Source organism: Ciconia boyciana, chromosome 5, assembly GCF_034638445.1.
Source record: "Ciconia boyciana chromosome 5, ASM3463844v1, whole genome shotgun sequence".
NCBI lineage: Eukaryota > Metazoa > Chordata > Aves > Ciconiiformes > Ciconiidae > Ciconia > Ciconia boyciana.
Genome location: NC_132938.1, coordinates 70,513,495 through 70,540,713, shown reverse-complemented (window position 1 = coordinate 70,540,713; position 27,219 = coordinate 70,513,495). Strand labels below are relative to the sequence as shown.

Here is a 27,219-nt window from a genome sequence, read left to right as displayed (position 1 = left end):
GACTCCTTAATACATTACAAAGGAAACAAAGTGATAACTAGGAAGGGAGGAAAATCAGAACAGCTTACTCAAACTTGCCCAATTACCCAAGCTGTTCCTGAATTTTTCAGGATTTAATAAAATCAGACCTGCATTGTAGTTGCATATGGTTTTGCCTACCCCTCTAAGCTGAGCAAATAACAAAAAAAAATATCACCCTCCTTTAGAATCTACATTTCAGTTTCATTGTAATAGTTTAAAATGAAAGAGAAATCAACACCCCAGAAGAATCTATGTCAAAATAGGGAGTGTAAGTGACTTAATACAGTCTGTTGCTGACTCATATATTCTGTAGACTAGTGTAATTAAGAATCAACAATAATTAAAATCTGTCCCATTTAAATTGTAAGTAGGTGGAAGATAACAGCACGTTGTTTCAGGTAACATCCTGAGTCAGGCCAGCAAAAGACTCCTTAGCACTGAAGTTCTTTAGGCAGGAAGACAGCTGCCTGTTGCAAAGTCAATTTGGCTATGCTCCAGAAAAATATGTAAATGAATAAAACTGCAGCCAAGAAGACTGGAGAGAACTTTGAAAGCCAGGAGAAACTGCAAAAAAATAAGGTGCAGGATAGAGGAAATAGGAACAAGGACAGAGCAGTCACAGAGAGCAACTTGGGTTCCTTGGCAAATAACGTCTTTGTAGTCAGACAGTGTGTGTTTTAACACAGTCATACGTATTTAAGCGTAATACAGACAGAACTGTTCCCTGGAAAACAGCAGTTATGAAGACAGAGCCATCGTGAACAAAACAGAACATAAGCCATCCCCAGTTTCATGCTCCAGCAAAACGAGGTGATCTTATACATGCCATTGACTAAGAGAGTACTGATACACCACGTGCCAAGGTCTGGTGTACACATTTTAAAGAGACTGCTGAAAAAAATGGAGAGCTTGCAGAGAAGAGCTACCAAGATTTAGAGTTTAATCTCCTTAAGCCTATGAAAAAGGCTGAGCAGCAACTTGATTTCCCCTCTTCACGAGGAGAAAATAACATGTAGTAACGGGGATGTTTATTCTAGGGAATAAAAGCAAAAGAACCACCAAAGGCCAGAGGCTGCTGTGAGACAAAGTCAAATTTAGAAATAAGGTAGACAACAAGGTGTGACATACTGTAAGTCAGACTAGACAGACCAGACAATCTAAACTCTCCTCTCTAGTCTTAAATTACAGTAATTTATTACATTAATCAATAAATAAATGCCAAGGAAAGCAACTGGAGTAGAATGAGATTAAAAGAAGTAATGCATACTAAACCAGTGAACAGGGTTGTATGTGATAAGAATAGAGTTTGTTGGCTGCTTCTGACTTGAGCAAATAATGAAAAAGATCACACCTGGCCACTTTAAAGTAGACCTGAGGGTACAGCTAATAGACATCTGTCCCACTTTCATGGGACAGCAGAGCTGGATACAGGCACAGCCAAGGGTCTTGCAAGTACACTGACAGCCAGGGCAAGAGGGAAAAAGCTGGATTTCTACAACTAGCCACACTTTGTGAACCTGCTATTACAATTTCGGGTTACGTGGATAGGGCTAAAGAGCTTTACTGACACTCTTTTTCATACAAGAGGGGGTCACGTACTGCCCACAGGTCACGTAACACTTAGATCTGTTTCTACTGAGCTGCCACTTAAGCAGTCAATCCGCACTGTGTATTTCTGCTTCTTTAGAAACGTAACTTTGTACTTGTCCTTACTGAACTGCATCCTAATATTTCAGTGCTCCATTTCATCAAGATCCATTCTAATCCTGCTCCTATGGTGCTTAAAGCCTCTCCCAGCTTTAAGCATCTGCAAATTTTATAAGCATCATCCATATTTCATAAGCCAAGTCAGTAATGAAAATATTGAATGATACTGCACCCAGAACAAATGTAAGTGGATTCTACTTCATGCAGCCTTCCAGGTTGGCAGTAAACAACGGATAACTACCTTCTATTATGATTTTCCAAATTATTTTGCACATACCTTGTAGTAGCTTCAAGATCATTTTTTCACAAGGGTTTTTTGGGGGATACTACATGTTTGGAATACCAACTTACTAACATAAGTAATTTTTGTCAGTAATAGTTGCATTAGGAAGGAATTCAAAGATTTGAGATTCTCAAGGCCATTTTTTCATTAAAGGGCATTCAGGCTAAATATACTAAAAATAAATCCTACCGAGTATTTAATATCCCAAAGAATACAGTGCTTTACTTACATATATATTTTGCTTTGTAGAAAACAATAAAGATTGTAAGTTTGTAGGAAACCTTACCCTAATGACTAAGGAAAGATAAATTATTTTATTATAGAATATAAAGAGAATTGTAGTTGCCAAAAGGAAAGAAGATAAAACTATACCCTCATGTGATTAAGTCATCCATAACAATCATTACTTCTTGCTTACACTGAAAATTCTTGTTCACAATTAGTAAGGATGTCCAATCCCCAGAAGGTGGAGCTAGTTAGCAAATCTAAAAGAGGGATTGCATTGTTTCTTGAAAACAGTCTTTATGAATGGACTACTATATTCTCATATTTGTCCTTTTATTTTAAAGCAAGTTTAGTGTGTTAAGATCAAAATAAGAGGTGTATCACAGACTGAGGTCTCATAAAAGATAACTCTAGAAAAAAAATCCATATAGCTGCTCAAGTCTGTTAAAATCGCCATATGTCACTTGTTATGCAGGATGTCTTGTTGCAAATACTCCAGCAAGAATACAAATCAAGGTCATTCATTAACAATGCACAAAGCTCCAAATATCCATCAGAAGCATTTACTGACAGAAAATACTGCAGCTTTTAAGTTGCTCCTTGAAACTTGAGAAGCATTGTGAAACCGAAGTTTATGAAACAAAAAAAAGCATGGTATTTTGAAGCTTACAAGTAAATTCAGTAGAATTTGGAAAATAAAATTGTCTTGCATGCAAAGGATAAATATGGAATATTAATGAATTCATAAAGAGATATTATTTGTAAAAGGAGCTTTAAAATCCTGGTCTAAATTCAGGTTTAGATTATCCTGATCTATCTTGCCACAATGTTGCTGACATGTGAGGATACTGCTTGGTTATGAGTCACTGCTTACACAACCAAACAAGTTTGGGAGAGGTGCAAGATGCCGTGCAACTCCTCCTCCATGAGAAAACTTGGCACTCAGCTCAGAATCAGTTGTTGCTATAAAGAAGATGCAGGGGGCCAGCCATGGCTCAGGACCTCTACTCCTACAGAGACTGACGATAGCTTTGTAGAATCACTTAAGGAAGGGAATAGTACAAATCATTGCTTTTGTGTCTAACGCATTCGAGGACTTACATGTTTGACACTTCAGGTGTCAAATTTCTTTTAAGTTAAAATTGCAAGATTTACATCCTCAACACAGCGGAAAATCCTTTGAAAAAGACTGAAGAATTAACTGAATGAGCAAACATCTCAAGAAAGACATTAGGAGCAAGAACATAAGCAACAAGGAGACTACAGGATGACTGTCAGGTCGTTCAAATGGCAAGGGCAGCCTGGCCTGTTTAGAACATTTAGCATCCAAACAAAAGAGTCAAAGCCTATGAAGCAAGGAAATTCAATTCAAAAATCATGCTAGTCAACCTTTGGGAGGAAACTAAAACAAGGCATAAAAGCCAAACATTAAAATGGAAAATGGAAGGATGAAATTAAAAGTAGTATCACCACTATGCAGTTAGCGTAAGATTAAAACACAATAGTATGTGCAGCACAAGCACTGAGTAAATACTCCACCTCCATTGCTAACAGAGAGTTGTGGAAGCTCAGTTTATGACAGGATTTGCCCTTTGGTTTCTGGAAAACGCCCTTCAGTCCCATGTTCTCTTAATCAACATGCCTGCACAGGCAAATGACCTGCAAAGCACCCAACTTGTCGTTTCTACGTGCTAATACTCAAGTTGCAATATGTCAAACTGCATGCTAAATTTGATAAAGTTTGGCAGAAAAGCAAGCTCCTGCTCTTTTCAAAATCAGACCCATTGAAGTGCTTATTAAAATGTGCTGGTAATCAAACAGAAAAAGCCCTAAGGCTTTGGAATAGCACTCCTATCTCCTTTTGCCCTGGCCACAGAGAAAAAAGCCAATTCTGTCACTGCTGTCTGCACCACCTAAAAATCAGTGGAAATCTTTGATGGCCTCAAGTCACCTCAAAATTTAAATGGTATGAAGTTAAGAACTAAACACGGAATTAAAAGCAGAAGAAAGCATAATGTCGTATTCTTAAAGGAACAGAGTGCCCTAGAAACATAGGTAATAACAGCTACCCACAACTTAACTTTTTACTGTAGCTAATCACTTATTCCCTTATTACCTGAACATACAAATAATCTATGATAGGATTGAAATAACAGAGGTCAAACAATGTAAATGAGGAGTTGTCTTGACATCACAAACCGAACTTCAGACAAACTCTATTGTCTTAATGAAAAAGGCAAGCAAAAGCAACCAACCAACCCAAAACAGTAGAAACCACCTCAAAAACAACTAGTGCAAACAGCATGAAATAATTAACCCACAGAGTCTGAATTTACTCACCTAGGATAGGAACATTCTTCTGAATTTTTTTTAAGGGAGGTTTAAAAACTGACTTAGTAGAGTTCATGTATTCAACTTTGCACCATAAAAAGGTCAGCTTCCTACTTCATCTTGCCACTCAGCTCTTGAGCTCAGTTTAACTCTAGTATGAGGGCTAAGCTCTTTGAGAACGGATGAGGTTTTATGCTCATAGTTCTGCAGCATTTCTCACAGGAACACCAAAAACCTGCATAAGTCTTCCTGGTATTTCTGCAGTTAATGTAATAGCAGTCTACTTTGCACAGTTTTGGCATCCAGAAGAACAATTTTGAATTCTTGGGGGTTTATTATTCCATTGTAATAATCTGAGATTTTCTATACTGTTACATGGATTAATAGTGAAAATGGAAACCATCTAATCATGCATATACAAGTGTCTCAGCAGCTTTAGTCACAATGGAAACAGAAAAAGAAGGCGATGGCAATAACACACAAAGTTAAGGAAATCCAATATATTCAAAACATAGGAGTAATGGATAAACCTTGCTCTAGAAGTGTTGTGCAACCAAATATTCTGATGTCTTGTTTAAAAAATAGTTTGTTGATTCAGTTAAATAGTCTTCCTTTCCCTTACACATTTTTAAGCTTCCATCAATAGCCAAACTACTTAGAGAAAGTACTGGTGAAGAGGTCATCTTATATGCTGGGCTACATATAGCCCAGTTAAGGACCCTAGCAAAAAGAGAAGGATGATACAAAAGTGAGAGGGAAAAGAAAAAAAAAAGTGCAGAAATAGAGTTGATGCAAAGACAAGCTTGAGAGAACAGGAAAGAAAAATGTGAGGAAAAGGAAGGGAAGAGAAAGTTTTTCAGAAGTGTTTTTGTTTCCTCAAACTAAATTATGTCTGCTACTCAAGTGAACACAGACCAAAGGAGAATTTTTCATCTTCCTGAATAAATGATAACTTACAGTAAAAGCTCTTCTTCTGAAGATGCAAACAAAACCAGGACACAGTTTTATTTCACATTTCTACCAGCATTGCACTGGGAGGGATGCACTGAAAGGATGCAGTGGCCATCCCTAGGGCACTGAAAACCAGAAAGGTTTAATCTAGACTTACAGAGTCCCCATGAGGTATCAGATTATTCAAGAAAAATTAACCCACATATGCCTGTAGCAACATGGCTATGAACAGATGTTTTCCTTCATTCCAGCTAGGAAATATGGTACCATTCCCCAGGTGCTCTTTGCTACCTGCGCTGAAGGTTACCATTGACCAATTCATCCGCCCAGCAACATAGTTTATGATTCCGTAATTCACTTCAGGCAAAATCCAGGTGCAATCACACTGCCAGCTTAAATTGTTTGTGATAATGTGGTGGATTTTGTATGTAGCAAATTAGGGAGTACTCACACAGAGCCAGCGGAGGAATGGCTGGGTGATGGTTCTGATGGTGTGGTACAATGAGCAGATGGAAACAACAGCTTCTTTTAGCAGCACAGCTAAACATGGTGATCTGTCAGGGGCTGCGTAAGCATAAGAGCAAACTACTGTGTTTCACTGGCACCTCTAATGCTGCAGGACAGGCCTTCACCTTCTGACTCCCATGGAAAATGAAAAGGCAAAAATAAAAAGAATTTAATGTTGTCAAGTAGTTCTCCAAGGCAAACCAGCCTAGAGTTAAAAGAATAAAAAAACCCCCCTCTCCTTTAAAATCCATCTACTCTTCCTGATTTATCCTGCTGAGAAATCATAATCCTGCAACTGATGAAACCATAGCATGTTACCTTGGTAACTGATAGCTCAAATTCAGTCTTAAGAATACACTCAAAGGTCAGACTGCATGAAAAGTTAGGCTAAGGAAGGTATAATTCATGTTGAAAGGTAAGTACAAGAAAAAGGTGCCACCAATATTTCTGATTACGAAGATGCCATACAATAAATATAAGCACGTTGGGAAAAAAAGAATAAGATCACGCAATGTCATCACTGAGACTGCAAATATAAACCTATCTTAGGAAGCTCTGAATATGTGTTATGACAACATCTATAGTTACAGGAATATGCTGTTGCTCAAAACCATCAAATTATTGTCATAACATGTTCTACCATTTAAAATGAGTGTGTGCATTCTTTGACATCTTTTTTATTGTTATATGCTAGAAAACAATTTATATTAAAACAGTCAGGTTCACTAATATAAGCAAACATTTCATCCCATACTTTAAAGCATACTTGTCAATGTTTTGGTCAAAATCCTGTGTATTCCCCATTTTTCTTGCAAACAGCAGCACAACTTTTCTTAGGATCAACTCCAGCACTGAAGCAGTTTCAGACTCAAAGATCTATCTATGCCTATACATTTGCAGTGTTAATGAAAGACATTATGCTCAAATTATGGCATAATATGTAATCACAAGATATGGCAAGCTTTTCACGTATGTAATGTTTGTGAATTGTATATAGCATAAAATTCTGTAATTCTAGAAACATATCTATCGATGTAAACACAGTATGATCTTATATCTAGGAAAAAGTTATGAACCCACACAACCAGGTTTCAAATATAAAATGGAGCAGAATTAAGGCAGAATTTATAACCCTAAACTTAAAAACTCAACCTCTATGCAGGTGCCTCACGGTGTATCCTCAGGGCTTCATCTCAATCTTAAGAGAGGGAGGTGCAGAGAAAAACAAACATGTAAGACCACACTCTCATAGCAAAGTCAAGCATGAAAAATTCTGGCCCCAAAAGCAATGGTTTTGAAAACCATTAGGCAACCAACTTTGGCACACACCTGGATGGTTCTTCAGAAAGCTCCATCTTTTAACTAAGTCCTATAAAACAAAGCAATTTTAAAATGTCTCCATTTCTACATGACCTTGAAAGTCCTATAAGCTGTCAAAGGCACTGCATGATGCTCTCATTAAAACATCATTAGGAAATGATGTCTTCCTCAAAAAGCAGAACATGAAAACAAAGCAATCTGCCCTACAAATCTCCTGTAGTTTCCGTGTGATGGGGTGTTACAGAACACTCAGCACAACTCAACAGAAGCACTGACTTTGCTCTCACAGAAAGGCACTTGTACTGATTCAAGAGAAATAGGGAAGGCCCTGAAATGAGGGAAAAAGAAGAATTTATGACAGTGCCATAACATCTTGATATTTTTTGTGTCTTTGGCCTGTCAGCTCCAGAACACAACTCCTCAGCTGAATGAAACACATCTATGATTTTCTAACCATTACAATGACCATTATTGCTTAGCAAGCGGTACCTTTCATTCTATTTGATGACTGCTTATTATAGTACTTAAAAGGAAGTAACTTTTAAGTTTTTTTGGCTTTGTGAACTAAAAGCTCTAACCAATGTTTCATTTGCCTCTGTAGGGTGCGAGCCTGAATCAAAGCTAAGAGCACACTTCTTTATAACTACAATGAAAGACTCAAACAGAATGGTTAAATACATTTCATGGCTTATACAGAATAACAGAGGACACGTTCAGGGGGTTGAAGAGAGTAAAGGCAAATCTGTAAACATTCATGTTGCTAAGCATGTCGGAAAGCACCCAGAAAGAATTATCCTAAATCATGACTTTTTTCAGACTGGGGAGGGAGGGGAAAATCTGAAGTTTTGTTCCATAACTATGGAATACAGACAAAAACCAGTACATGCTCTCTATGTATACACAGACAAATGCACTGCAGTAACGTGGGGGAAGTTTGGGTGAAAGTGTACTACTACTTTACCTGCAAAACATTTCTAATAAACATACTGGATTTCTGCTAAAAACAGCAGGAGAATGTGTTAGCACCAGGGGAAGAGAAGGGAGTTAGGCACAAGAAAAAAATATTTAATTTTGTTCTTTTAATCAAACTCAGTATGCTTAGATTCACTTTGTAAAGATCCTTTCAAGTTGACAACTACACCTACCTCACTGTTGAATATTTGTACCTTCTCATCTGAAAAAGGTCTGAAAAATGTAGAAAGATAACTATGTTGATACTTTGCACCTACAAGCCTTCACTAGAGAACAAAGATGATATCACCTGTCTCTCTAACATTATAGGGATACTTGTCTGGTAGACAGAAACTCGGAGAAGCAAACAGAAGCAAAATACTCTGGTCTTTGGACTATTCATACAAAACCAAGTCCAACACATCTGCCACTGAAAACAAGGATTCCAGGATGCCAGCACAAATCTCTCATACTGGTAAAAATGCTGATGTTGCAGCTGCATTAAAATAAATACTATGACTAAAATCTCTTGCATGAAACTCACCAGTACTACACAAATGATATACAGCTGAAAAAATAGTTTTAATTCTTGTTATGTAAGAAATAAATTACAAATGAGTTCTAATAACTTTAAAACCCAGGATATAAAATGATGTCATTAAAATCGGGGGCGGGGGGGGGCACATGTAAAGGAAAATATAGGCTAAAATACACAATTTTAAAAAAAAGCACCAAAATTATACATAAAATAAAGTGGTTGCGGGGTTTTTGTTGTTTTGTGGGGGGTTTTGTTTGCTTGCTTGTTTTTTTAACTGAAGAGTGGCACAAGGGTTGGTTCAGATTTCCTTATATTTGGGCTACCACCATTATCACTAAGGAGCTGTTTCATTTGTTGCAACACACTTGCACATCAGAAAGTCTCGTCAGATTTATGAAGCAGATCTAATCTATGCTTCGAGAAAGCAACCAGGAATGTAGCCATAGGAGATCAGAAGATTTGGTGACAAGGACCTGCTGTCGACAAAGTTTTCTTTGCATCATCTCATGGAATCACTCTACTTAGCCTTCAGTATTGACACAGATTGACAACTGTATTCAGGGAAAAATGAATTTTAGCCGATCACAAACAAAAATTAGTGTATCACTTCAGAAAAGTGCAAGGGTTTGCAGGAGAATGACACAAACAGAATGTTCACCTTCCCTTACAGGTTTTCTATGGGGTAAGACACACTCCAATTTTTTTTCTCAAAATGGTATTTCAAGTAAAATATAAAATAAACTACATCAGCCTTCAAAGGAAAACATTGTGGTTTCAAAAGGTTTTCATTGCAGCACAAAAAATTGAGCACGGCAAGCAGTTTGAGCACACAATGGAGCTGTAATTTGATAAATAGCCTTCCATCATTCCAGGCTACAACTGTGCAAAACCTTGCTATCAGCACTCTCAAAGATACTACTGACTCTTCTCTATGTCATTTTTCTGTGACTTTTTTCCATTTTTATTTACTCTAGTCAATGATTAAAAAAAAAAAAAAAGTTGCTTACCACCTGTATGCAACACCTTGCAATCTGCTGCTGAAGGGTCATTTTCACCCTCTTTAACGTTGCTGATGTTGTCTTTTTCCAGCAGTCTGTCCACCATGGCAATAACACAGTTTAAACTCTTTCCCACATTGGCCCACACCCTGTCCTGAAAAGAGCATAATTATCACTGCACATTACTGGAAAAAAAAAAAAAAAAGAGACAATAATAACTTCTTATTAACACCTTAAAGTGGAGCCAGAAACATGCAAATTACTAGAAATACTACTAGAGATATCAGGTGTCAGCATATTACCATTTTTCTTATTCTCCAGCCTACTACCAACTTAAGCCTTTTCCATGGAGTTTTTTCTTGCAGTGTAAATGACTGAACTGAAACTGCTTGGGTTTTTAGACACTGCCAAACACATGTGCTTCAAACTCTACATGAAAATGCATGCAAAGTTTCAGGTCCAGTCACAAGGAACTGAGCAGTTTGTCTATTTGAAATAAGATAGTAAGAGTGTAGACATTCAAAGCCCTGCCAAATCACATCTCGTGTGCAACTGCCAGTTTTGCCACAGTACTTGACAACCTCTTTTTGATAATTTAACTTACCCTCTATTTTATAACATCAGTTACTCTGTTAAGGCAAATGTAAAATTAAAAGCCTAGAATTAGAAACTTGCTGTCATGACACGTTTATTAGGTAACACCATTTCAATTTCGTTCTTCACCTCTCACACAAACTGCAACCATCACACTTAACTGAGTTTATAATAAATATGAGAATTACAGAAGTAATAGAGTGATAGAAGAAATTCTGTACAAGCAGAGAACAAAAGAGATAATGTGGAGTGGAAAAAAAAGAGCTGTTATGGAACAGAGATACAGGAAGGGTCCTTCACGTGCTGGATGCTGCACAAATCGAAGCTTTTGCACTTACTTTTGTGGGGCTGAATAAGAAAAAGGAAAAAAACAAGCTGTACAAGAAATGAGGCTGTACACAAGGTTTGCAATCAGACTAAAACCAAAACATAACAAACCCACAAAAAACCCCCATGTACATGTTTTAATGCTGAGTCATTCTGAAATGAATGCAGCAACAAGAGTTTGATTGAGGGTTAAAAATGGGAAGATAATATCACTGCTCTTCTTTCTACTTTATGATGTAATAGCCAGAAGCATTATGTATACATCAGGTCTTGAGGCGTAAAAATGGAGTTGCAAAAGACAAGAGAGAAGGTTAAACAAAACTGAAAACTCAGAGAAATACCATACTTCCATATAAATGTTAACACTTGGAAGTTGGGTGAAGGCAAAGTTAGAACTAAGGCAAACATTTAATCTAAGATTTATTTTTATTTACATGGCCATTTAATCGTAGGCCATTATCCTGACTAGAGGGATCTGATCTTTCCCTCTTCCCTCCACCTGAGGGCACACCCTGTGACAAGTGGGCATCCTTCCCTGAGGGACATGGCATGGGCCTGCAGACAGAAGCCTGTACTTGCTGAATCTGTACAGCAACACAGATCCTCTCCTCCAGCCCCCCAAACCCGATTCCTGGAAAGATCTTGTAGGGCTGCCTTAAGGAAAAGTGAGCATCTAGTATTATATGTGGATGTAGAAACTATGGTTTGACCCTCTTCCTAGATAAACCCATGCCTTAACCATGCTATGAAAAAGATATTGTTGATTTACAAGAGGCAAGAAGATGGTCACTCTCATGCAGAACTGCATTTAATCCACAAATTATTTAAGTACTGCATGTACAATGCAACAAGTGGAAATATCTGCACCTGTATGCATGAAACAAACCATTAGAGACATGACTATCTGATATTCACATGTGTAGATACAATTTAAAGCCAAAGACCAAGGACAGGTATAGATTTCTTCAAAAGTTTCATCCTGTATGTACCTCAAGCGTTCCTGAAAAACATTTAGAATTTGGGTGAAATCATTGATTTCCACCACCCAGAAGCATTATTTTTGCAAGAAGGATTCTATGAAGAGCAACAAAATACTGCAAACAGTAAAAAATCTGGCCCCATATAGCTGCAAGTTTTACCAGAGAGTAGCAGGGAACTTCAGTCTTTCTGTTCACTGAAGTTGCTGAGGTGTGTGAACTCAAGTTGTTCAGTGTGGCTGCAGCAACGTAATCTCCCTTTCCTCCCTCTGCTGGGGGAGTTTAATCCCAGCACAAAGAGTGTTAAGCTCTTAATGAGCATCTGGAGTTATTGCACAAGCAACACAAATATGAGCCCTTGTTTCATTTTGGAAAGAACACTTTTCTCTTTTTAAACCAACTATTAAGCCAGCATTGAGACAACGTCTATACAATATTCACACAAACATTCCCCGAGGGCTTAGAAGCAAAATTCATAAACATCTGTTGACAGAAAGCTCACTTTTATTATGATATATCTGGTCTTCTTACATACGGGCAAGTAAGACAGAGGGAGCAAGGGCCTGTCCCACAGCTCTTTTTCTCCACATAGGAGGTTCCTAGGATTAGAAGCTATCATTATAGGCAGACAGAAAAAGTAGATGCGTCTACGGTTCATTGCGACATTATTCTGTCTGCACCAAAGATGGGCACATTTTTCTAAGAGGGCTGCTGAAATTCTGCAGTTCGGTAAGAACAATTCTCGAGTAAAAATGCAGGTTCCAATCAATGAAAATCAAGTGACTTCCTATTACTCTCCGTGAGAAGAAATCCATCCATTTCACATTCTTTGTCATCCCTTGCTATTGCCATAACTTTTTCCTGTAGCCTAGCCCACTTTCCACCCACCTTTCACCTTCTTAAGTGGTCTATTTTCAATTTGCCTAAGAACTACCTCACAAGTGATCATTTTGCAGCATGCAGGTTAAAGGACAAAATACACCCACAGCCTCTCATAAGCATTCTTACAAGCCCTCTGTGTGAAGTGAGGGATCAGAAGAAAATAAGTCTTGTTTCTTGATACACTGAAGTACTGAGACCCTAGATTCCTAAGCAGAATGCTTCTCGCCTGATACCAGTTTTCCCACTAGTTGCTGTGGAGCTAATTGGATGGCGAGTTTACTACCGTGGTGTGAAAGAACAAGAGAAACAAGGTCTCTGGCTCCCCCTCATTACTGCTTCTTTAAGCTCAAAAGTCAAGTCAATGACAGGGAAAGCGGAAATCTGTAACAGGGCTTGATCCCGTTGGGATAAGGCAGACTGGGGCAAGGCAACGGCACATTAACATCTTCTACTTCTTCCAAATTTCAGAAGCCATTTGGGATGTTAAGGAGTCCTGGCACATGTGGTTAGGTGTTACTAGTTAGAAACGGCCATAGTTGCACTTCTCTTGCCACCTCTGCTGAGGCACTGGCAGGCATGCATGCACACTCAGAATCATCTCCATGAAAAGCTAGGCCTTGGCATCATAGAAAGCTGGGTGCTTTTCTTAGGACATTTAAAAATGAACCTGTAAAATAATTCTCTTTCATCCACCCAATTAAAAAAAAGTAATTCCTTTCCATCCACTCTGAAAGTATCATGAAAAGGCAACTCAGCTCCCTCATTTCAGAGAGCAGGAGTGGAAACTATTTTCCTGTCATTGCACCTGACTAGGATGTCTTCCTCCTAAGCACTGCTGGCCAGTGGAGTCCCAGAGGCTGTCTTTTTGTTTTTAAAGGATTCTCAGGCATTCTAAATTCACTACAGAGCTCCTCAGTCATCTCTTGTCCTTCCATATACACCACTACAGTTGCGTGCTTTACTTGTGCCAAGTATGGCACAGCAACTGCACTCCCCAGTGCTCGGAAGATACTGTGTCTCCTTCATGTGGGCTGATAGCCATGTATTACCTTAAGGTCCTTTTGAGGTATGCTCATAGATAAAGCAAATATCTTAACTAAATGTGCATGATTAACACCCTCTTGTGATGTGACAGTGCTTTGGAATGGAATATATCGTACACAGGTTGGTATGTCAGACCCGTGTCTGAGTACCAGTCAGTATTTGTACATAACTTATTGGAAATACCATTTTATCTCTCCTTTGTAGCTCCAACCATGTTAAGTAGTCAGTCAGAAATGTAGAGCAGAAAGAGCTCCAAGTGGCAATGTGCCTGCCTTTTCTTGTATTATACATGACTACATGCTTTGTTCCCTCTTGCAGGGAGGTTCTAGGATAGCAGAAGCAGCTGGCAAGAGAAGAGAATATCTACCCAGAGGCAATCTAAAACTCTCAAGTTAAATATTTTTCCTTCAACAGTAATGCTTTACTACCGTCTACATGTAGTGCACCAATATAAATAGCTGAATCCATACCGCTGTCAGCTACTCCGGGATGAATATTTGTACTTGGTATCAAAGAAGAGAGGTGCCACACAGTATTGCTATTGACAAGAAGGCTTTTTGGAAAACACTGGTCGCTCAGTGAAAGGGCACCCTGCATGGTTAAGAAATTGGAGTTATGACTTAAAGATAAATTTGGATGCCAGGGAAGAGGGTGGATCTCACCTAGTTTTTAAACACAGCCTCGAATTCACTTTTGTGATGGTCGTAAGGTAACGCGGTCATTGGAAGTGGATGGAACAGGGTCAGATTAAAGAGTTGTTGAACGTCACTGATTTAGATTTTGGGCAAAACTAAAATTGAAATTCCAATTGTAAAATGCAACTCTAGTGCTTGATAACGGGGGGGGGACACGGGACGACAACGAAGGAGGATATAGTCCTGTGCATACAAAGCAACTTATCTCGAAGTTTTTTCCTTTATAGTTGACTTTCAGAGTAGATTAAGCATTTTTTCAAATATTACATGCATTTATTCTTTCTCTTTTCATCATGCTAATGACAATTTGATCATTAAAACTCGCATTATTCATTACCTCCATTGATAGAAAGAACTGAAAAATAATGGAAGCCTAATCTTTCAAATTTAGGAAAAAAAAAAAAAATTCTCTAAGATTTATACTGTCTCAAGTTTGACAGTGTTTCTGATTCTGAGTTTAACTCAGAAAATACTTGAAGATACACTTAATTTTAATCAAGCAGGTAATCTTACTAATTCAGCAGAAAAAATAGATATACTTTAAACTAATGTGCTAAAACTAAAACTAATATGTTTTAATAGATGAGGACCAAGCACCTCGCAGAAATAAATTTAAAAAACCCCAAAGAATAATGAAATACAGTAAAGCTAGCTTCTCTGCAGAGACAAAACTACTAAATTAAAATACAACTTGCACAAAAATGCCATTTTTCCAATGCAAAATTTCTCCCTTTTATCAAATCTGTTGTGGTATTTGTTTTTCTGAATGTTTCAACAGCTGGAAACAAACATTTTGACTTTAATTTCAAGGAAAGAACCACCATTCTAACCCCTCAGGTTGTTGAGAAAACATGAAAAAGTGAATTCAAGCTCTAAAACCAGAAGACAAATAAAAGAATGAGTTATTTATTGTTTAAATCTCATGACTACTTAATGCATGGGGTTGGAGATAATTGTCTTTTCTTTGGAAGAAATACATTCTTCTTCCCTTATTGGTGCTATGGATAAAAATTACAGTTCAAGTGTAAGTACTGTAGCTCACACAAGTTATTAATTATTTACAATAGAGATTAATATGCTGGCATCCTTTACATTTACGAGAATACAGTGATGAACTGAGAGTATGAGCCTGAACTGAATAAAAATAGCTTGAGTTCATGATGTATGTAACAAAGAAGCAGATCTATTATTAACACATCCACCAAAATAATTAATTTACAAAATCTCAGCCATATAAATAATACAAATCTTTGAAAGATATACTAAGAATGCTAAAATCTAAAAGCCATGTTTAATTCTTTTATGCAATCTCAGACATCCTCTAAGAACAGAGTCTAAGGGAAAACAGCTCTGTTTTGCTGAGGGTTAATCCATGTGTATTTAAACTATTTATATTCAGTCTTGGGGGGGAAAAAAAAGGAAAAAAAAAAAAAAAGAATTTTCCCTCATAATCGCATATGCTGTTCCAGTCTCCTTAAATCCGCCTAACTAGGAAAAAGAACTCAAATAAGAGCAAAGAAAGACTATTTTCCCGTCTGGGCAAGAAGATACTCATCATCCTCAGTGTTACATGCACAACCAAGCAGTCACACAGAAGCACACTGTACTTAGGAAAATTCTTTCAAGTTAGTTTCAAAATATACAAGGCATCTGAAAAATATTATTTCATGGTTTTGCACTCCTTCCCCCCTCTCCCCCAATAACATGTGACAAGGACACTTAGGGCTTGCATTCGTTTATGCTGATTTGTAGGGTTTAGGATTGAATACCAGCCAAGAGTGTCTGACTACTTACCCACTCTTCCTCATCATACTCAGAATGATGGGGTATAGAGTCCTGTCTTTTAATCTGAGAAGGATGATCCTGATGCTGTAAATCATCCCCCTCTTCTGCACTGTTTCTAGGCACAGCTGGTTTCTTGAGGACACAGCCAGGCCGGGCTGTGTATAGTGCTAAAAGGGCGCTTCTGACCAGCTGATCCTTAAATGCATGCACAAATAACTCTGTCTAGAAAAAAAATAAATGAAAAGGTTAGACCAAAGAATGCAATACTGCAACATAGCTATTATAACACTGAATTACCCTTAGGCAGAGTGGATATTCGTTTCAGGCCAGCCTGAGAGGCAGAAAACAAAGTAGACCAACAAACAATGAGGAAAAATTCAGGAGTTTTTGGGACATCATCACATTCTGCAATGCCATTGTTCTAAGGATTAACACAGAAGTATGGTATCTGTCATAGACATCATCATCTTTTCACACAATCCTATTTTATTCGAGTTCCAAATTTTGCCTGCAGAGACAAGCCTCTACAAGAACCAGTTCCAAGAGTAACCAACCACTTCTCAATAATTTCCAAATAAGTGTCAGATAAAACGTGATTAATAAATTTAAGGATCTTCTTAAATAAAAACACACTAGTCTACACTGCTGAGATTGCAGTATCTGCAAAAAGCAGTGTTTCCAGGGATAAATTTTGGTACGTGTAGGTATCAACCCAGATATCAGGGCAGGTGATGACACCTGATTTCTAGCTTTATTTTATTTATTTTTAAAGAAAGGAAACCTTGAAGTAGTCTTTCCAGACTCTGTGAAGATGTTACTCAATCACTGTATCATTTTTCTAAATCCTTCTTGTTGACTATGGCAGCTGGAAGTTTACCATATTTTTAAAAGCCTCCAACCTCCCTGCATTATTTCTCTCCCTTCCACCCCAACAAGAAAAGGAAAATGCTTTCTGCGTATGGTCTTTAGCATCTCTAGGCTCTGTCTCCACATAACAGCACTTGCTGTTGCCACCAGTCTGCCACGCATGCCCATCTCCTGCAGCCACACACAGCTTGTGGCCCCAGCGCCACAGCTCCTCTTACTTCGGAGGCTGGCCTCTTCGCTCCATCAGCTGACACAACTTACTGAACAGGAGAGGGTGAGGTGCCAGGACATGGTCCCTTCCACTACAGGGCAGCAACCGCTAGCAAAGCCGCAGTGACAGACAGCTAGGGAGAGTGACAATTTTGGTTCTTCAACAACATTCAACAGGGTTCGTCTGTCAGAGCGGGGAGGGCATGCACCCTGTCGCTACCCCACACCCCACCCAGGCTGCTATAGTCTCTCCCCAGTCAGAGGCCCTGGTTCATAGGTGATGATAAAACACTGGTTTGCATTTCTTTCACAGCACATTTGCCTGAATTTATTTGTCCTAGGTCAGTGGGATTTAGTTGCCTTCCTATTTACTCAGAACATAGTGGATTGTCATGTGCAGATTCAGATGCTGAACTGCCTTTGTGCACACACTCTTAATTACACAGGCATGCAGAAAAGTATGTAGGTAAGAGTCAGAGCAACCAGCCTGAACAAGCAGTCACGCAAAGCTAGGAAATGCTAGAAATAAAGGTTGCCCAGCCAAGATTCATTCAGCCCTTTCATGCTTCTTATGCAAACCTGGAGGAGAAGTAGCAAAAAACCCCAAACCAAACCAGTTTCAAGTGTCAGCATCTATCTTCCTGGAAATCTTTCTCCCAGTTTCTGCACTTCTTCTGTTCCTAACCCATCCCTTTTTGCTAGGTACTTGCTCCCCTTTTGTATGCCTCTACTCCTACTCAACTTTTTTTTCTTGCTTTCCTACCTCAATACCCCCTCAAAAGTTTACTGACATTTAGACCACAATGCTCTAAATAATTGATGGTTTTCTTAAAGCTCCAGCTGCTGGGTTAGGTACCTGCTTGAGAAATTTCTGCTTTTTACCTTTTTCACGATGTTTAGGAAAAAGGTATTTTTGATCCTTGATGGCTGCACACTGAAAGGCTGAAAATTTGCTTTAAATAAAACTCAGAAGTCTTAAAAATAAGAACCTGGAGGATACCTAAGCTAGGTTGTGATTTTTTTAACCAACATCAGGACTTCTTTCAGACCTGATTTTGGATTCTTTAGTGATTAGGCTTGGCAACACTATTCATCTCCCTGGCAATTTTACCAGACCCATTCTGTCTCCTCCTTACTAACTTGGTGCCTGAGGGAAAGGGTGCTTCAGCAGAGACAGTTTTCTTATATGTAGCCCTTCAGGACTGCTTCATGGTAGCCCTGAACTGCAGTCTAGGACAGGTTCAGTTTTCTACATTTCCAGCCTCCACATGGTGCATGCTCAGAGAATATGTAGTCTTTGGGGAATATTGCTAGTAAACCCTACCAATCTTCTATAAAGAAGAGGCAAAGTGAGACTTGCGGAGTTGTCTTTTCTTGCATGGTAACAGCAGAGCTCCTCTTCAAGACTGTTCTACAGTTCCATATCAAGAGAGCCCAAACTACTTTACTTGTCTGTCCTTAGAAATGACACCATCATGGTTTGGCTGAAGATTTGTACCTCCCCTCCCCCTCAAAGTCTGCTTGAGGTCATTTCAGGTCTGCATCAGGCATAGTAGACTCAAAAAAGCTTTACATTTCAGAAAATTGTATGTATCGGACAACTTGAAGTAAGGAATGTCCACTATAACTGCAATGTATATTAGGTAATTATCTGAAAAGTTATCTGAAAGTAATTTAATTTAAGTATTTTATAGGGAAAATTCATTTTAAAAAGCAAACTGGCATGGAAGCAAACCTCCATTTTTTCATATAGAGACTAAAATGGTTCTGTAATTAAATTCCTTTCAAGGATTCCATTGGTTTAACAACAATCTACATTTTAACTACATTTTCTTACAGCTCAGTACAGCTAAATTTGCAGAACATCACATTTATGAAATTGTATTGAAATCACAAAGCAAGTCTATACAAAGAAATGAAAACTTTGCAAATTCTTTTAGATACTTGACTAAAGAATATTTCTGCAAACAAAGATAGGCATAGCTGGAAAATGAATTTATCAAGCCTTCTGCAAGCTGCAAATGCTGATACACTTGTCAACAGCTAAAGGCTTCCTTAATCAATTAACAGCAAGTGTTGATAAAAGGTTAGTCTCAGGAAAACACTACAGTAAATTGCAAATCATATATAGAGAAGTAAAACCATGCTTAATATGAGAAAATAAGCTCAATTTAAGAAGCAGCAGTGGAATTATTTGATTTAATTGTCTACTTTCAATGCATGCAGCCAAGCTTTCTATTTCTAACATAAATAACTATAATTCACATTACTGATAGCTCAGATATACTCACTGCTACCTAATGTTTTTAGAGAGAATTATTCTATATATCAAGCTTAACATTATCTTAAAATAAAAAGTGATATGCTTTTTAATCAACTTGAGGAATTTAATCACCAGGCAAATCATTTTTACAACTTCTTCAAAGAGCTGTTTAATTTCTAAATTTATATCAAGCTAAAATGTAAAAGAACATTTCCTTTTTTACATATAAAAAGTATACAAAAGGTGGGAGAGCAGAAGCACCTCATATGCCTCAAGAATACAGGTAGGCATCACATAATTCTATCCAGAAGAGCATGCCAACCTATCTTAAATATAACCAGGGACACTCTGTTCGTCTTGGTTCTCCCATACTGTACCAGATTATATAGATAGGTTATTTTAGGATACTAAGATGATGCTCTGTATTAACAGTGAGGGATCTCATGAAGCACCATGTGGGTTCACTCAATTTGGGTGTTTGACAGTTAGTATTGCCCTCCTTGAAGTTGTTTCTTGGTCTTTCCTTTCCTCCCCAGCTCTCTTCCCTTCTTCACAAGCAGCTGTCCCTCCACACTAGCTTCCTCAGCAACGGTCCCACCCTCTTTCTCAATTATCGTCTTCTCCTCAGAGTAAATTTGGGAATAGATAGGGGAACCGTTCATGCAGCAGTTGTTCAGACAACTGGATTCATCTCTTCCAAGCAAAAGGTGGAGGCTAGATAGAAACTATGGGCTGTCAGGTGGACTACATCAGGTGAGACTCCTGCTTCCACTTCTGGGAACTTGTGCTCGTACACTAACCAGCAATTTAATCCTGGCCCTGAAAAGTTGATATGAACATATACAACTAAATCACCAGCTGTAAGTTTAAAATATCTGTGACTTTTCCAAACTGAATGCATCGTCTTTTTTGGCCCTTTTCTGTAGTCAGACTCTCCAGCAGGCCACGGTTCAAACGGTGGGTTAGTATCACAGCTGCCTGCAGCCACTCTGAAATCGTCCCCTCCTCCTGCCCAGACAGGCAAAGGTGGGAAGGGCAAAGCAAATAGCTACAGCTAACATACAAATTCCTTAGCAACCAGGTCTTGAATCTTCAAAACAAACACTTTTTTGCTGATCTGCTTTACTTGTGTGTGCGTGTTTCTTTGAACTAACTGCTAACAGAGCAGCTCCGCTTTTTCTATGTGCAGCTAAAAATGGCTTCTTTCAGTACTATGTGGAGAGGTACACTACGATTTCCCCCCCCGCCCCCCCCCAATTCCTCCCTTTCATTTCCAGGCTGAATTCTACTTTCCTATATATCCCTGACATTCACAGCGACTCCAGTGTTCTCAGAGTTACTGTGGATTTACACATCTGTAACTGAGAGCAATGTTTATCTCTCCCGTGGCTCCAATGCAATGCCTTCACAGTATGTGGCTGAGCTCAATATTCAGATTTGAAACTCTCCCATTGAACGATGTACTGCTGGGATAATAGTGCTCAACAGACCACAGGGGTTGCCACTTCCCAATAGCTGAAGATATATGGAAATGGTTATTGATAGTGTTATTAAGCCATATTGAGATCACATTACAGAAGGTACGGCCCATGAAGCGATGGGAAACTTTTTCAACCCCTCTGGTCATAGCGATAATGCTTAATATTTTTATAGGATAACATATGCTTAAAAGTCCTTCAGACTTCAGCTAATCTCCAATATCACTCTGTGCGACAGGTGGAAAATATTATTTTCCTTAATTTAGAGCTAACGAAACTAAGATGAGGAAGAGCCTACAGCTACAGAGGAATATAATAGGAGAAAGAGGATTAAAATTTGAGACCTCCTGGCGCCAACTTTCTAGCTTCTCCTTCCAGACTGCATCACCATTTCTGATCATGCTATTATTCTAAACCTTACGCACGAACCTGGCTTGAACTACCTCCCACAAGCAGTAGCTTGAAGTATCACAGAAAGAGAAATAACACAACCGTTTATCGTACCACAACATTATTTACAATAATCTATTTTTGATAAATCCCGGTATGTGGCCACTAGAGGATAATAAAGACACATGAAATTAAAGTAATTATACTTTTAAATAAAGACAAACTTTATAGATTTCATTAATTTGCTACATGGAAAGCCTACAGAAATGCTAAATAATATACTTTTTCTGATAGCACCATTCTGATGCTTATTTTAGCAGAGCTTATTTAACATTTCCTGATGCTATGAAAGTCAATTTATGCAGGAAAAAACCCCAGCAGTTAGAGACTTGGTTATTCCATTTTCCATTGCAGTGAAGATTCGAATCTTACTTTTTCTGAAAGCATCTTTAAAGAATTCTTCAAGCTGTCTGGAGAATGCTGGCTTGCAGAATTAAGCAGCAGGTCTGCATGGCTTGATATGAGAGGCTGTAGATGATTGATGTTGCTGAGAACTTCTTTTGCCTTGGCTGTGTTTTCAGGTGAATAGTAAATACACTGGTATCCAGTACTGTAATAACAGAGAAAGAGTCACATAATGTCAAATTCATTTCTGCTATTAATAACAATGCTTAATGTGCTAAAAATCTTACCAGTAGTTTTGCAAAAAGTGACAGATACCTGAACTTCACTGATATCATTGAAATGCTCCTTCCTTCAAGGGTAAAAACAAATCCTTGCTTGAACAGCAGAGGACAATGGACTGCCCACCACCCAAATGCTCCAAGTCATACTGTTCAACCTAATCATCCCTTTGAGTGTTGATCTTAACATAAGAAAAACAGGGTTTTTTTTATTTATTTTTAAAAATGTAATTCTGGAGAAATAAAAGGTTTGACCAAGTCAGGTAATAATCACAAAGAGCATAAGGCTCCTTATTTTTCCAACTGAACTCCCCATCCCATTATTAACTACCTCACTAAATCTTTCAAAATGAGTCATTAATGTTTAATTGATCAGTGGCCCACGCTATGTTTTGATTAGCATCAGTGGTGTCCAGGAAGTGGTGATAACCAGAGTTCTTTCCAATAAAAACCATGTGTCTAATTTGCAAGAAAAGACACAGAAGTGGGGTGTGGGAGTTAATTCCTACAAAAGCACACAAATGCATACTGCAAACTTCCTACTTTCCTTTTAACTGTTCACAAACTACTGCAATTCTTTTGCATGACTTCTTTTCCTACCCCTCATTTTTTTTCCCCAACACTTACTAATTATGCAATATCCTTTTATACCATTATTCCAAAATACAGTTTTAGACAGCAGGCACACACCTACCGGTTCTTTGCTGTAGTATGCATCTCCCCACCTAAAACTCTTGTACATAATCCTTCCCTTTATAAAGCCCTGCTTCAGTCTTTCAGAGAAACTAACCAAAATCTTTTGCAGGTTCATATTAACCTGTAATGTTAACACAGGAAAAAAACGTAACAAAGCAACTCCTGGAACATTACCAATGCCAAAGCAATGTACATACTACTCCCCAGTTGCTTCTGTATGTATCTCTGTTCTTTCCTCTTGTGGCTTTTCATCATACATCCTTCAGTCTCTTCCAATCTTTCCCCACTGATTTAATTTCTTTCTTAATTTCACATATCAAGACCTGAATTTTGACACTCCTGCAATCCTTTGAACTTCATGAATTGCTTTTAACTTCAGTCTTTTTCCAGATCTCTTCACTCCCCCATTTCCCCTTTGTGTCTTCTAGTGTCCCTTCCAGTTTCTCCTCATTAGTTTTCTACAAATTAGAAATTAATTTTATTTCAATAAAGGACATACCCAATGCACATTCAGAAGTCCAAATGAAGTCCCTTCCATAAAATTTAAAAGGCTTAAGTCTTTTGGCAAATAAGGATAGATTCAAGCAGTCTTAAATTAAGCCTCTTGCTTAGATACTTTGCTGAGTTACAGTCCCAAATTCCATAACACCCCATCCTGTTTTTCTGTCTTTCACCAATGCCTCCAATGTTATATACAATTCTTTGTAGAGGCAGTCAGGATGAACAACATCTGAGTCAGCGAAGCTTTGCCATGATCGGTCATGCTACCAGCCGCACCAAAATTACTATGCATCTCCACTTCGCAGTCCACTACATGAGTTGCTAGACTGCTGAGCACAGAGGTCAGAATTCTGAATATTTCAACAAAATGAATTGTATAAACTGTCTCTCCTAATGAATTGGGCAAAAAAAAATCCCTGTCCCTCTGAGGAATGAGGAAATGGTCACAGCTCTGCCTTCAAGATGGCAACACTGCTAGTGAAATGAACTTCCGAAGTTAAATCTATCTTTACGTTCACTGCAAGTCTCAAGCTGTCAGACTCAGTAGACAGGGCAGGGACAAAGAGTAATAGTCTATGTTAATTGTAGTGAAGACATAGTCTTAAAAGTCTTGATACTTCACAGCGCTGAATAATCTCCTCTAATTCCCCTTCAGGCTTCTCCCTCCCTTTATCAAATAGCCTTTTTGCAGGCTGAATCTGGCTAACACTGTTATCAAGCTCACCATGCACATACTCCTTTCTGGGATTCCCCTCAGCCTTTAATTCCCAGATCATTTTCGCTGATCTCCCACAGCTCTAAGCTTCAGTGAATCTTGCAGCAGAAAAGCTACAGACAATGCTATAAGAAAAGAAAGAGGGAAGAGACGTACTAAACCTGTGGGTAGTTCTCATTCTAATAAAGTCAATCATAGCTTTTAAATAAAGGAAATAGTGAAGAGAGAATGTCTCTTTCTTCAGAACGAAGTGTTCTATCAGGTCTCTTTATTTGGCTAATTTTAACATTTCATGAACCCCAGAAAGCATGAGATAATTCCAAATACTCAGTTTCTTTCAGAATTTGAGGGCAACTTCCCCTCTCCCCTCAAGAAAGGGAGTAATTATTTTTCAGAAGCAACACATTTGGGAGTATCTCAAGTTTGTAATTGTGTCTCAACACTGTTGCATGTAAGATTAGCCTGAGATTTTCTGCGGCCTTACCATTCATGAAAAGACATTGCTACTTCTAATTAACTGAAATTAGTTTCCTTAGCAATAACTATTTTTAGAGCTTGCTGCCACATATAGCTATGGTATATAAGTAATATTACTTAAAAGAAGCAGCTGCCAATAGAACATATCGAGAAACTTTAGCACGTATCCCAGTGCAGAAACTAGATGAAAGGAATTACAAGTATGAAGACACTTTTGCATTATGGCAAAGGCCACATGGGTAGGTCCAGTGTGGGAAATCAGCAGCACTATGAAAATCTACCTTTTATATGTAAAATATATTATTAGTCACGTACCTTTTGAAAAAGTCTATAATAATGTCTTCTGGGTTAAGTTTCAAAGCTTTCACTAAGCACATAAAACCACACTTAATCCCTTCCATATATTGGCGCCATCATTAACTATGTGCACATGTCTGTCAGTGGTCATTGCAGTTTTAAAATTGCTTTAATGACACTGTCATGTAATTTGAATAAAGATTACATTGACTAAATCTGCAATTTTAACTCTAAATTAACAAAGTTTTTGCCTGAGAATAAATACTGCAATATGCTAAATGTCTAATTTTTAATGACACTCCGAGTAACTCCACTCCTGCTGTTAACTGAGTAATTTGTGTGACTGAGTTAAATTGTCACCATCTGGGACTGGGTTAAATTCTCTCAACAATGAACATTTGACCTCGCATTTTTCACGGTCAAAAGTGCAGACATTAACATCAAGAATACAGTTAAAGCATACACAGCAAGAACATCTACCCCCAGATAACCTCCAGCTTATGTACATTACTGAAGATGCCAACTCAGTGGCTTATTTATGCATCACATGTATTCTGTCTAAAGTGGAAAGTTAGGATCAAAAATAAATTGATTACAAAGAAAAACCCAGGACAATTCACTGCCTCAGGAACTAAAACTAAACCATACAAGCAGTGCTGAGGTTTTGAAAACAGGCCTGAGAGAGCTCGGAAGTTTGAATTAATTGTTTTTATTTCCTTAAGATTCCCTTGCAAACTTGGAAATTCTAACTTTGAATACTGAAGAAAATGAAATTATGTTATTAGTTCTGTCTAATCTATCTTTGCTTATGAAGTCCAAATCTCCATGAATCCTTAATCTTGAAGCAATAGCTAAGGCTGTATGCACAGAGCTTCTCTTGCTGCTTTTCTATTTCCTCTTCATTCCTAACTGACGCTTGGAACAACTCTACATCAATGCCTTCAACTGGTAATGGGACATGAGTTTCAGTGAACAGAAAGGTCAAGATGCCCTTCATCAGCCCCCCAGAGACCTAAGCAGGACAAATGCCAGAGCAGCATAGGTGAACCTCATCATGAATCTCCCTAGGAAGACTCACTTCAGGAAGGTTGAATGCCTAGGGAAAGCCTTCCACAGTTCTTGAAATTAATTTCAGAGTATCTTTACATTGGTGGAAAGATGCAAATAGCCTTTAACATAAGGGAGAATCTTATGCAGGGTAACTGAGCATGGTTCTTATCAGAAGAAAAAAGGGTGTATTGTGCCTCAATACAAGCCTGAGGCTAAATGGTGCCTTTCAGTGGAGCCTTTTCCTGGCAGCCTGCTGAAGTTCACGTCACAAGAAAGGATGGCAAAGTCATGGATCCACTCTCCTCTTGCCTCTCCTGGAGTCCATGTATATGGAACGGTTTCTTGGTCTCCAAAACATGGTCTTTCCTAACCTTTGCATGCAAAGCTCCCCGAACTCCTTCTTCCCTTCTTTTTCCAGCCCCAGTCCCCTTTCTTTTATGCCCGCTTCAGAAAATGCTTTAGGCAATTCTGTCCAGAGAGCCTAGTGGCTGGAAAATCCCGTGATGAGATTTTTATATGTCAATGAATAGTACAAACTTTGGCAGTTTCTCAGCAAAACTTCCAACAACCTTAATACATGGGTTTTATAGTCAGTGAAAAAATGCTCGTCTCCATGAAGTCTAATCTTTCTCTCTCACACACAGACATGGATATATACACACATACACACAAAAAAGAGGAAAGTGAGCAAAGAATAACATCTCTGTGAAACGTGCTATGCATGACGGACTGTAGTTTCCCTTTCAGAATAAAGGTTATAATTAGATTAAACACAAATAATTATTATTTCAACATCTCTGGGATTTTCTGTGAAACAGTACCATTTCAGGTTCCTCAGAGAACGGAAATGGGTTGAAGGTTATGAAACTCAGGTAATAGGAACCCTGAATATCTCAGCGTTAATAAAATCTCTGGTAACAAGTATGTTAGTGAAGGAGCACACCTCACACCTTGATTGAAAATCTAGGCCTTGTGAAACAAAAAAGGGTCCTTTTTGACAGTTCAAACCCAAATTAAATTATTATGACTTTAAAAAAAAAAATCAACAGAAAATCCTTTTCATTACTATTCCAGCTTTAAGCTTGTGCTAATTTAAAGCAGGATCATTTCTAAAGAACTTGCTAGAAATGGTGTACAAAAGCATAGTGAATCACAGCACCTAATGCTGCTTGTGGGACACCTCTGTTTTTCTTGATGGTTAGTACCGGGGCATTAAAAAAATCTTGTAATCATAAGTCTATGTGTTTTGGCTAAAACACGTATCATCAAATCAGATTTTAAATAAGAAAAAAAGTCCTTGGTGTACCTTGAAAGTGATTTATGAACATTTCAAGCAGTGAGGCATTATATGGGTATAACTTACAGAATGTCTGCCTTAAACATTCCTGCACAACTGAGCTCTAAAAATAATAATTTGTTGTGCCATCTAGACTGATGAGAAGGCAAGGCCTTCCAT

The 27,219-nt window shown here is 38.2% G+C and overlaps 1 protein-coding gene across 7 annotated transcripts in view; it reads right to left on the bottom strand.

The window, feature by feature from the left end:
• Positions 1-27,219, bottom strand: part of INPP4B (inositol polyphosphate-4-phosphatase type II B) — a 370,109-nt gene that overhangs the window by 93,305 nt on the left and 249,585 nt on the right. For all 7 annotated transcript variants that reach the window (XM_072862441.1, XM_072862442.1, XM_072862437.1 and 4 more), the window contains 3 exons: positions 21,777-21,954; positions 16,146-16,358; positions 9,842-9,986 (listed from right to left, as the gene is read on the bottom strand). In XM_072862441.1, coding sequence (XP_072718542.1) covers positions 9,842-9,986; positions 16,146-16,358; positions 21,777-21,954 — 536 coding nt within the window. The remainder of the gene's footprint in view (positions 1-9,841; positions 9,987-16,145; positions 16,359-21,776; positions 21,955-27,219) is intronic.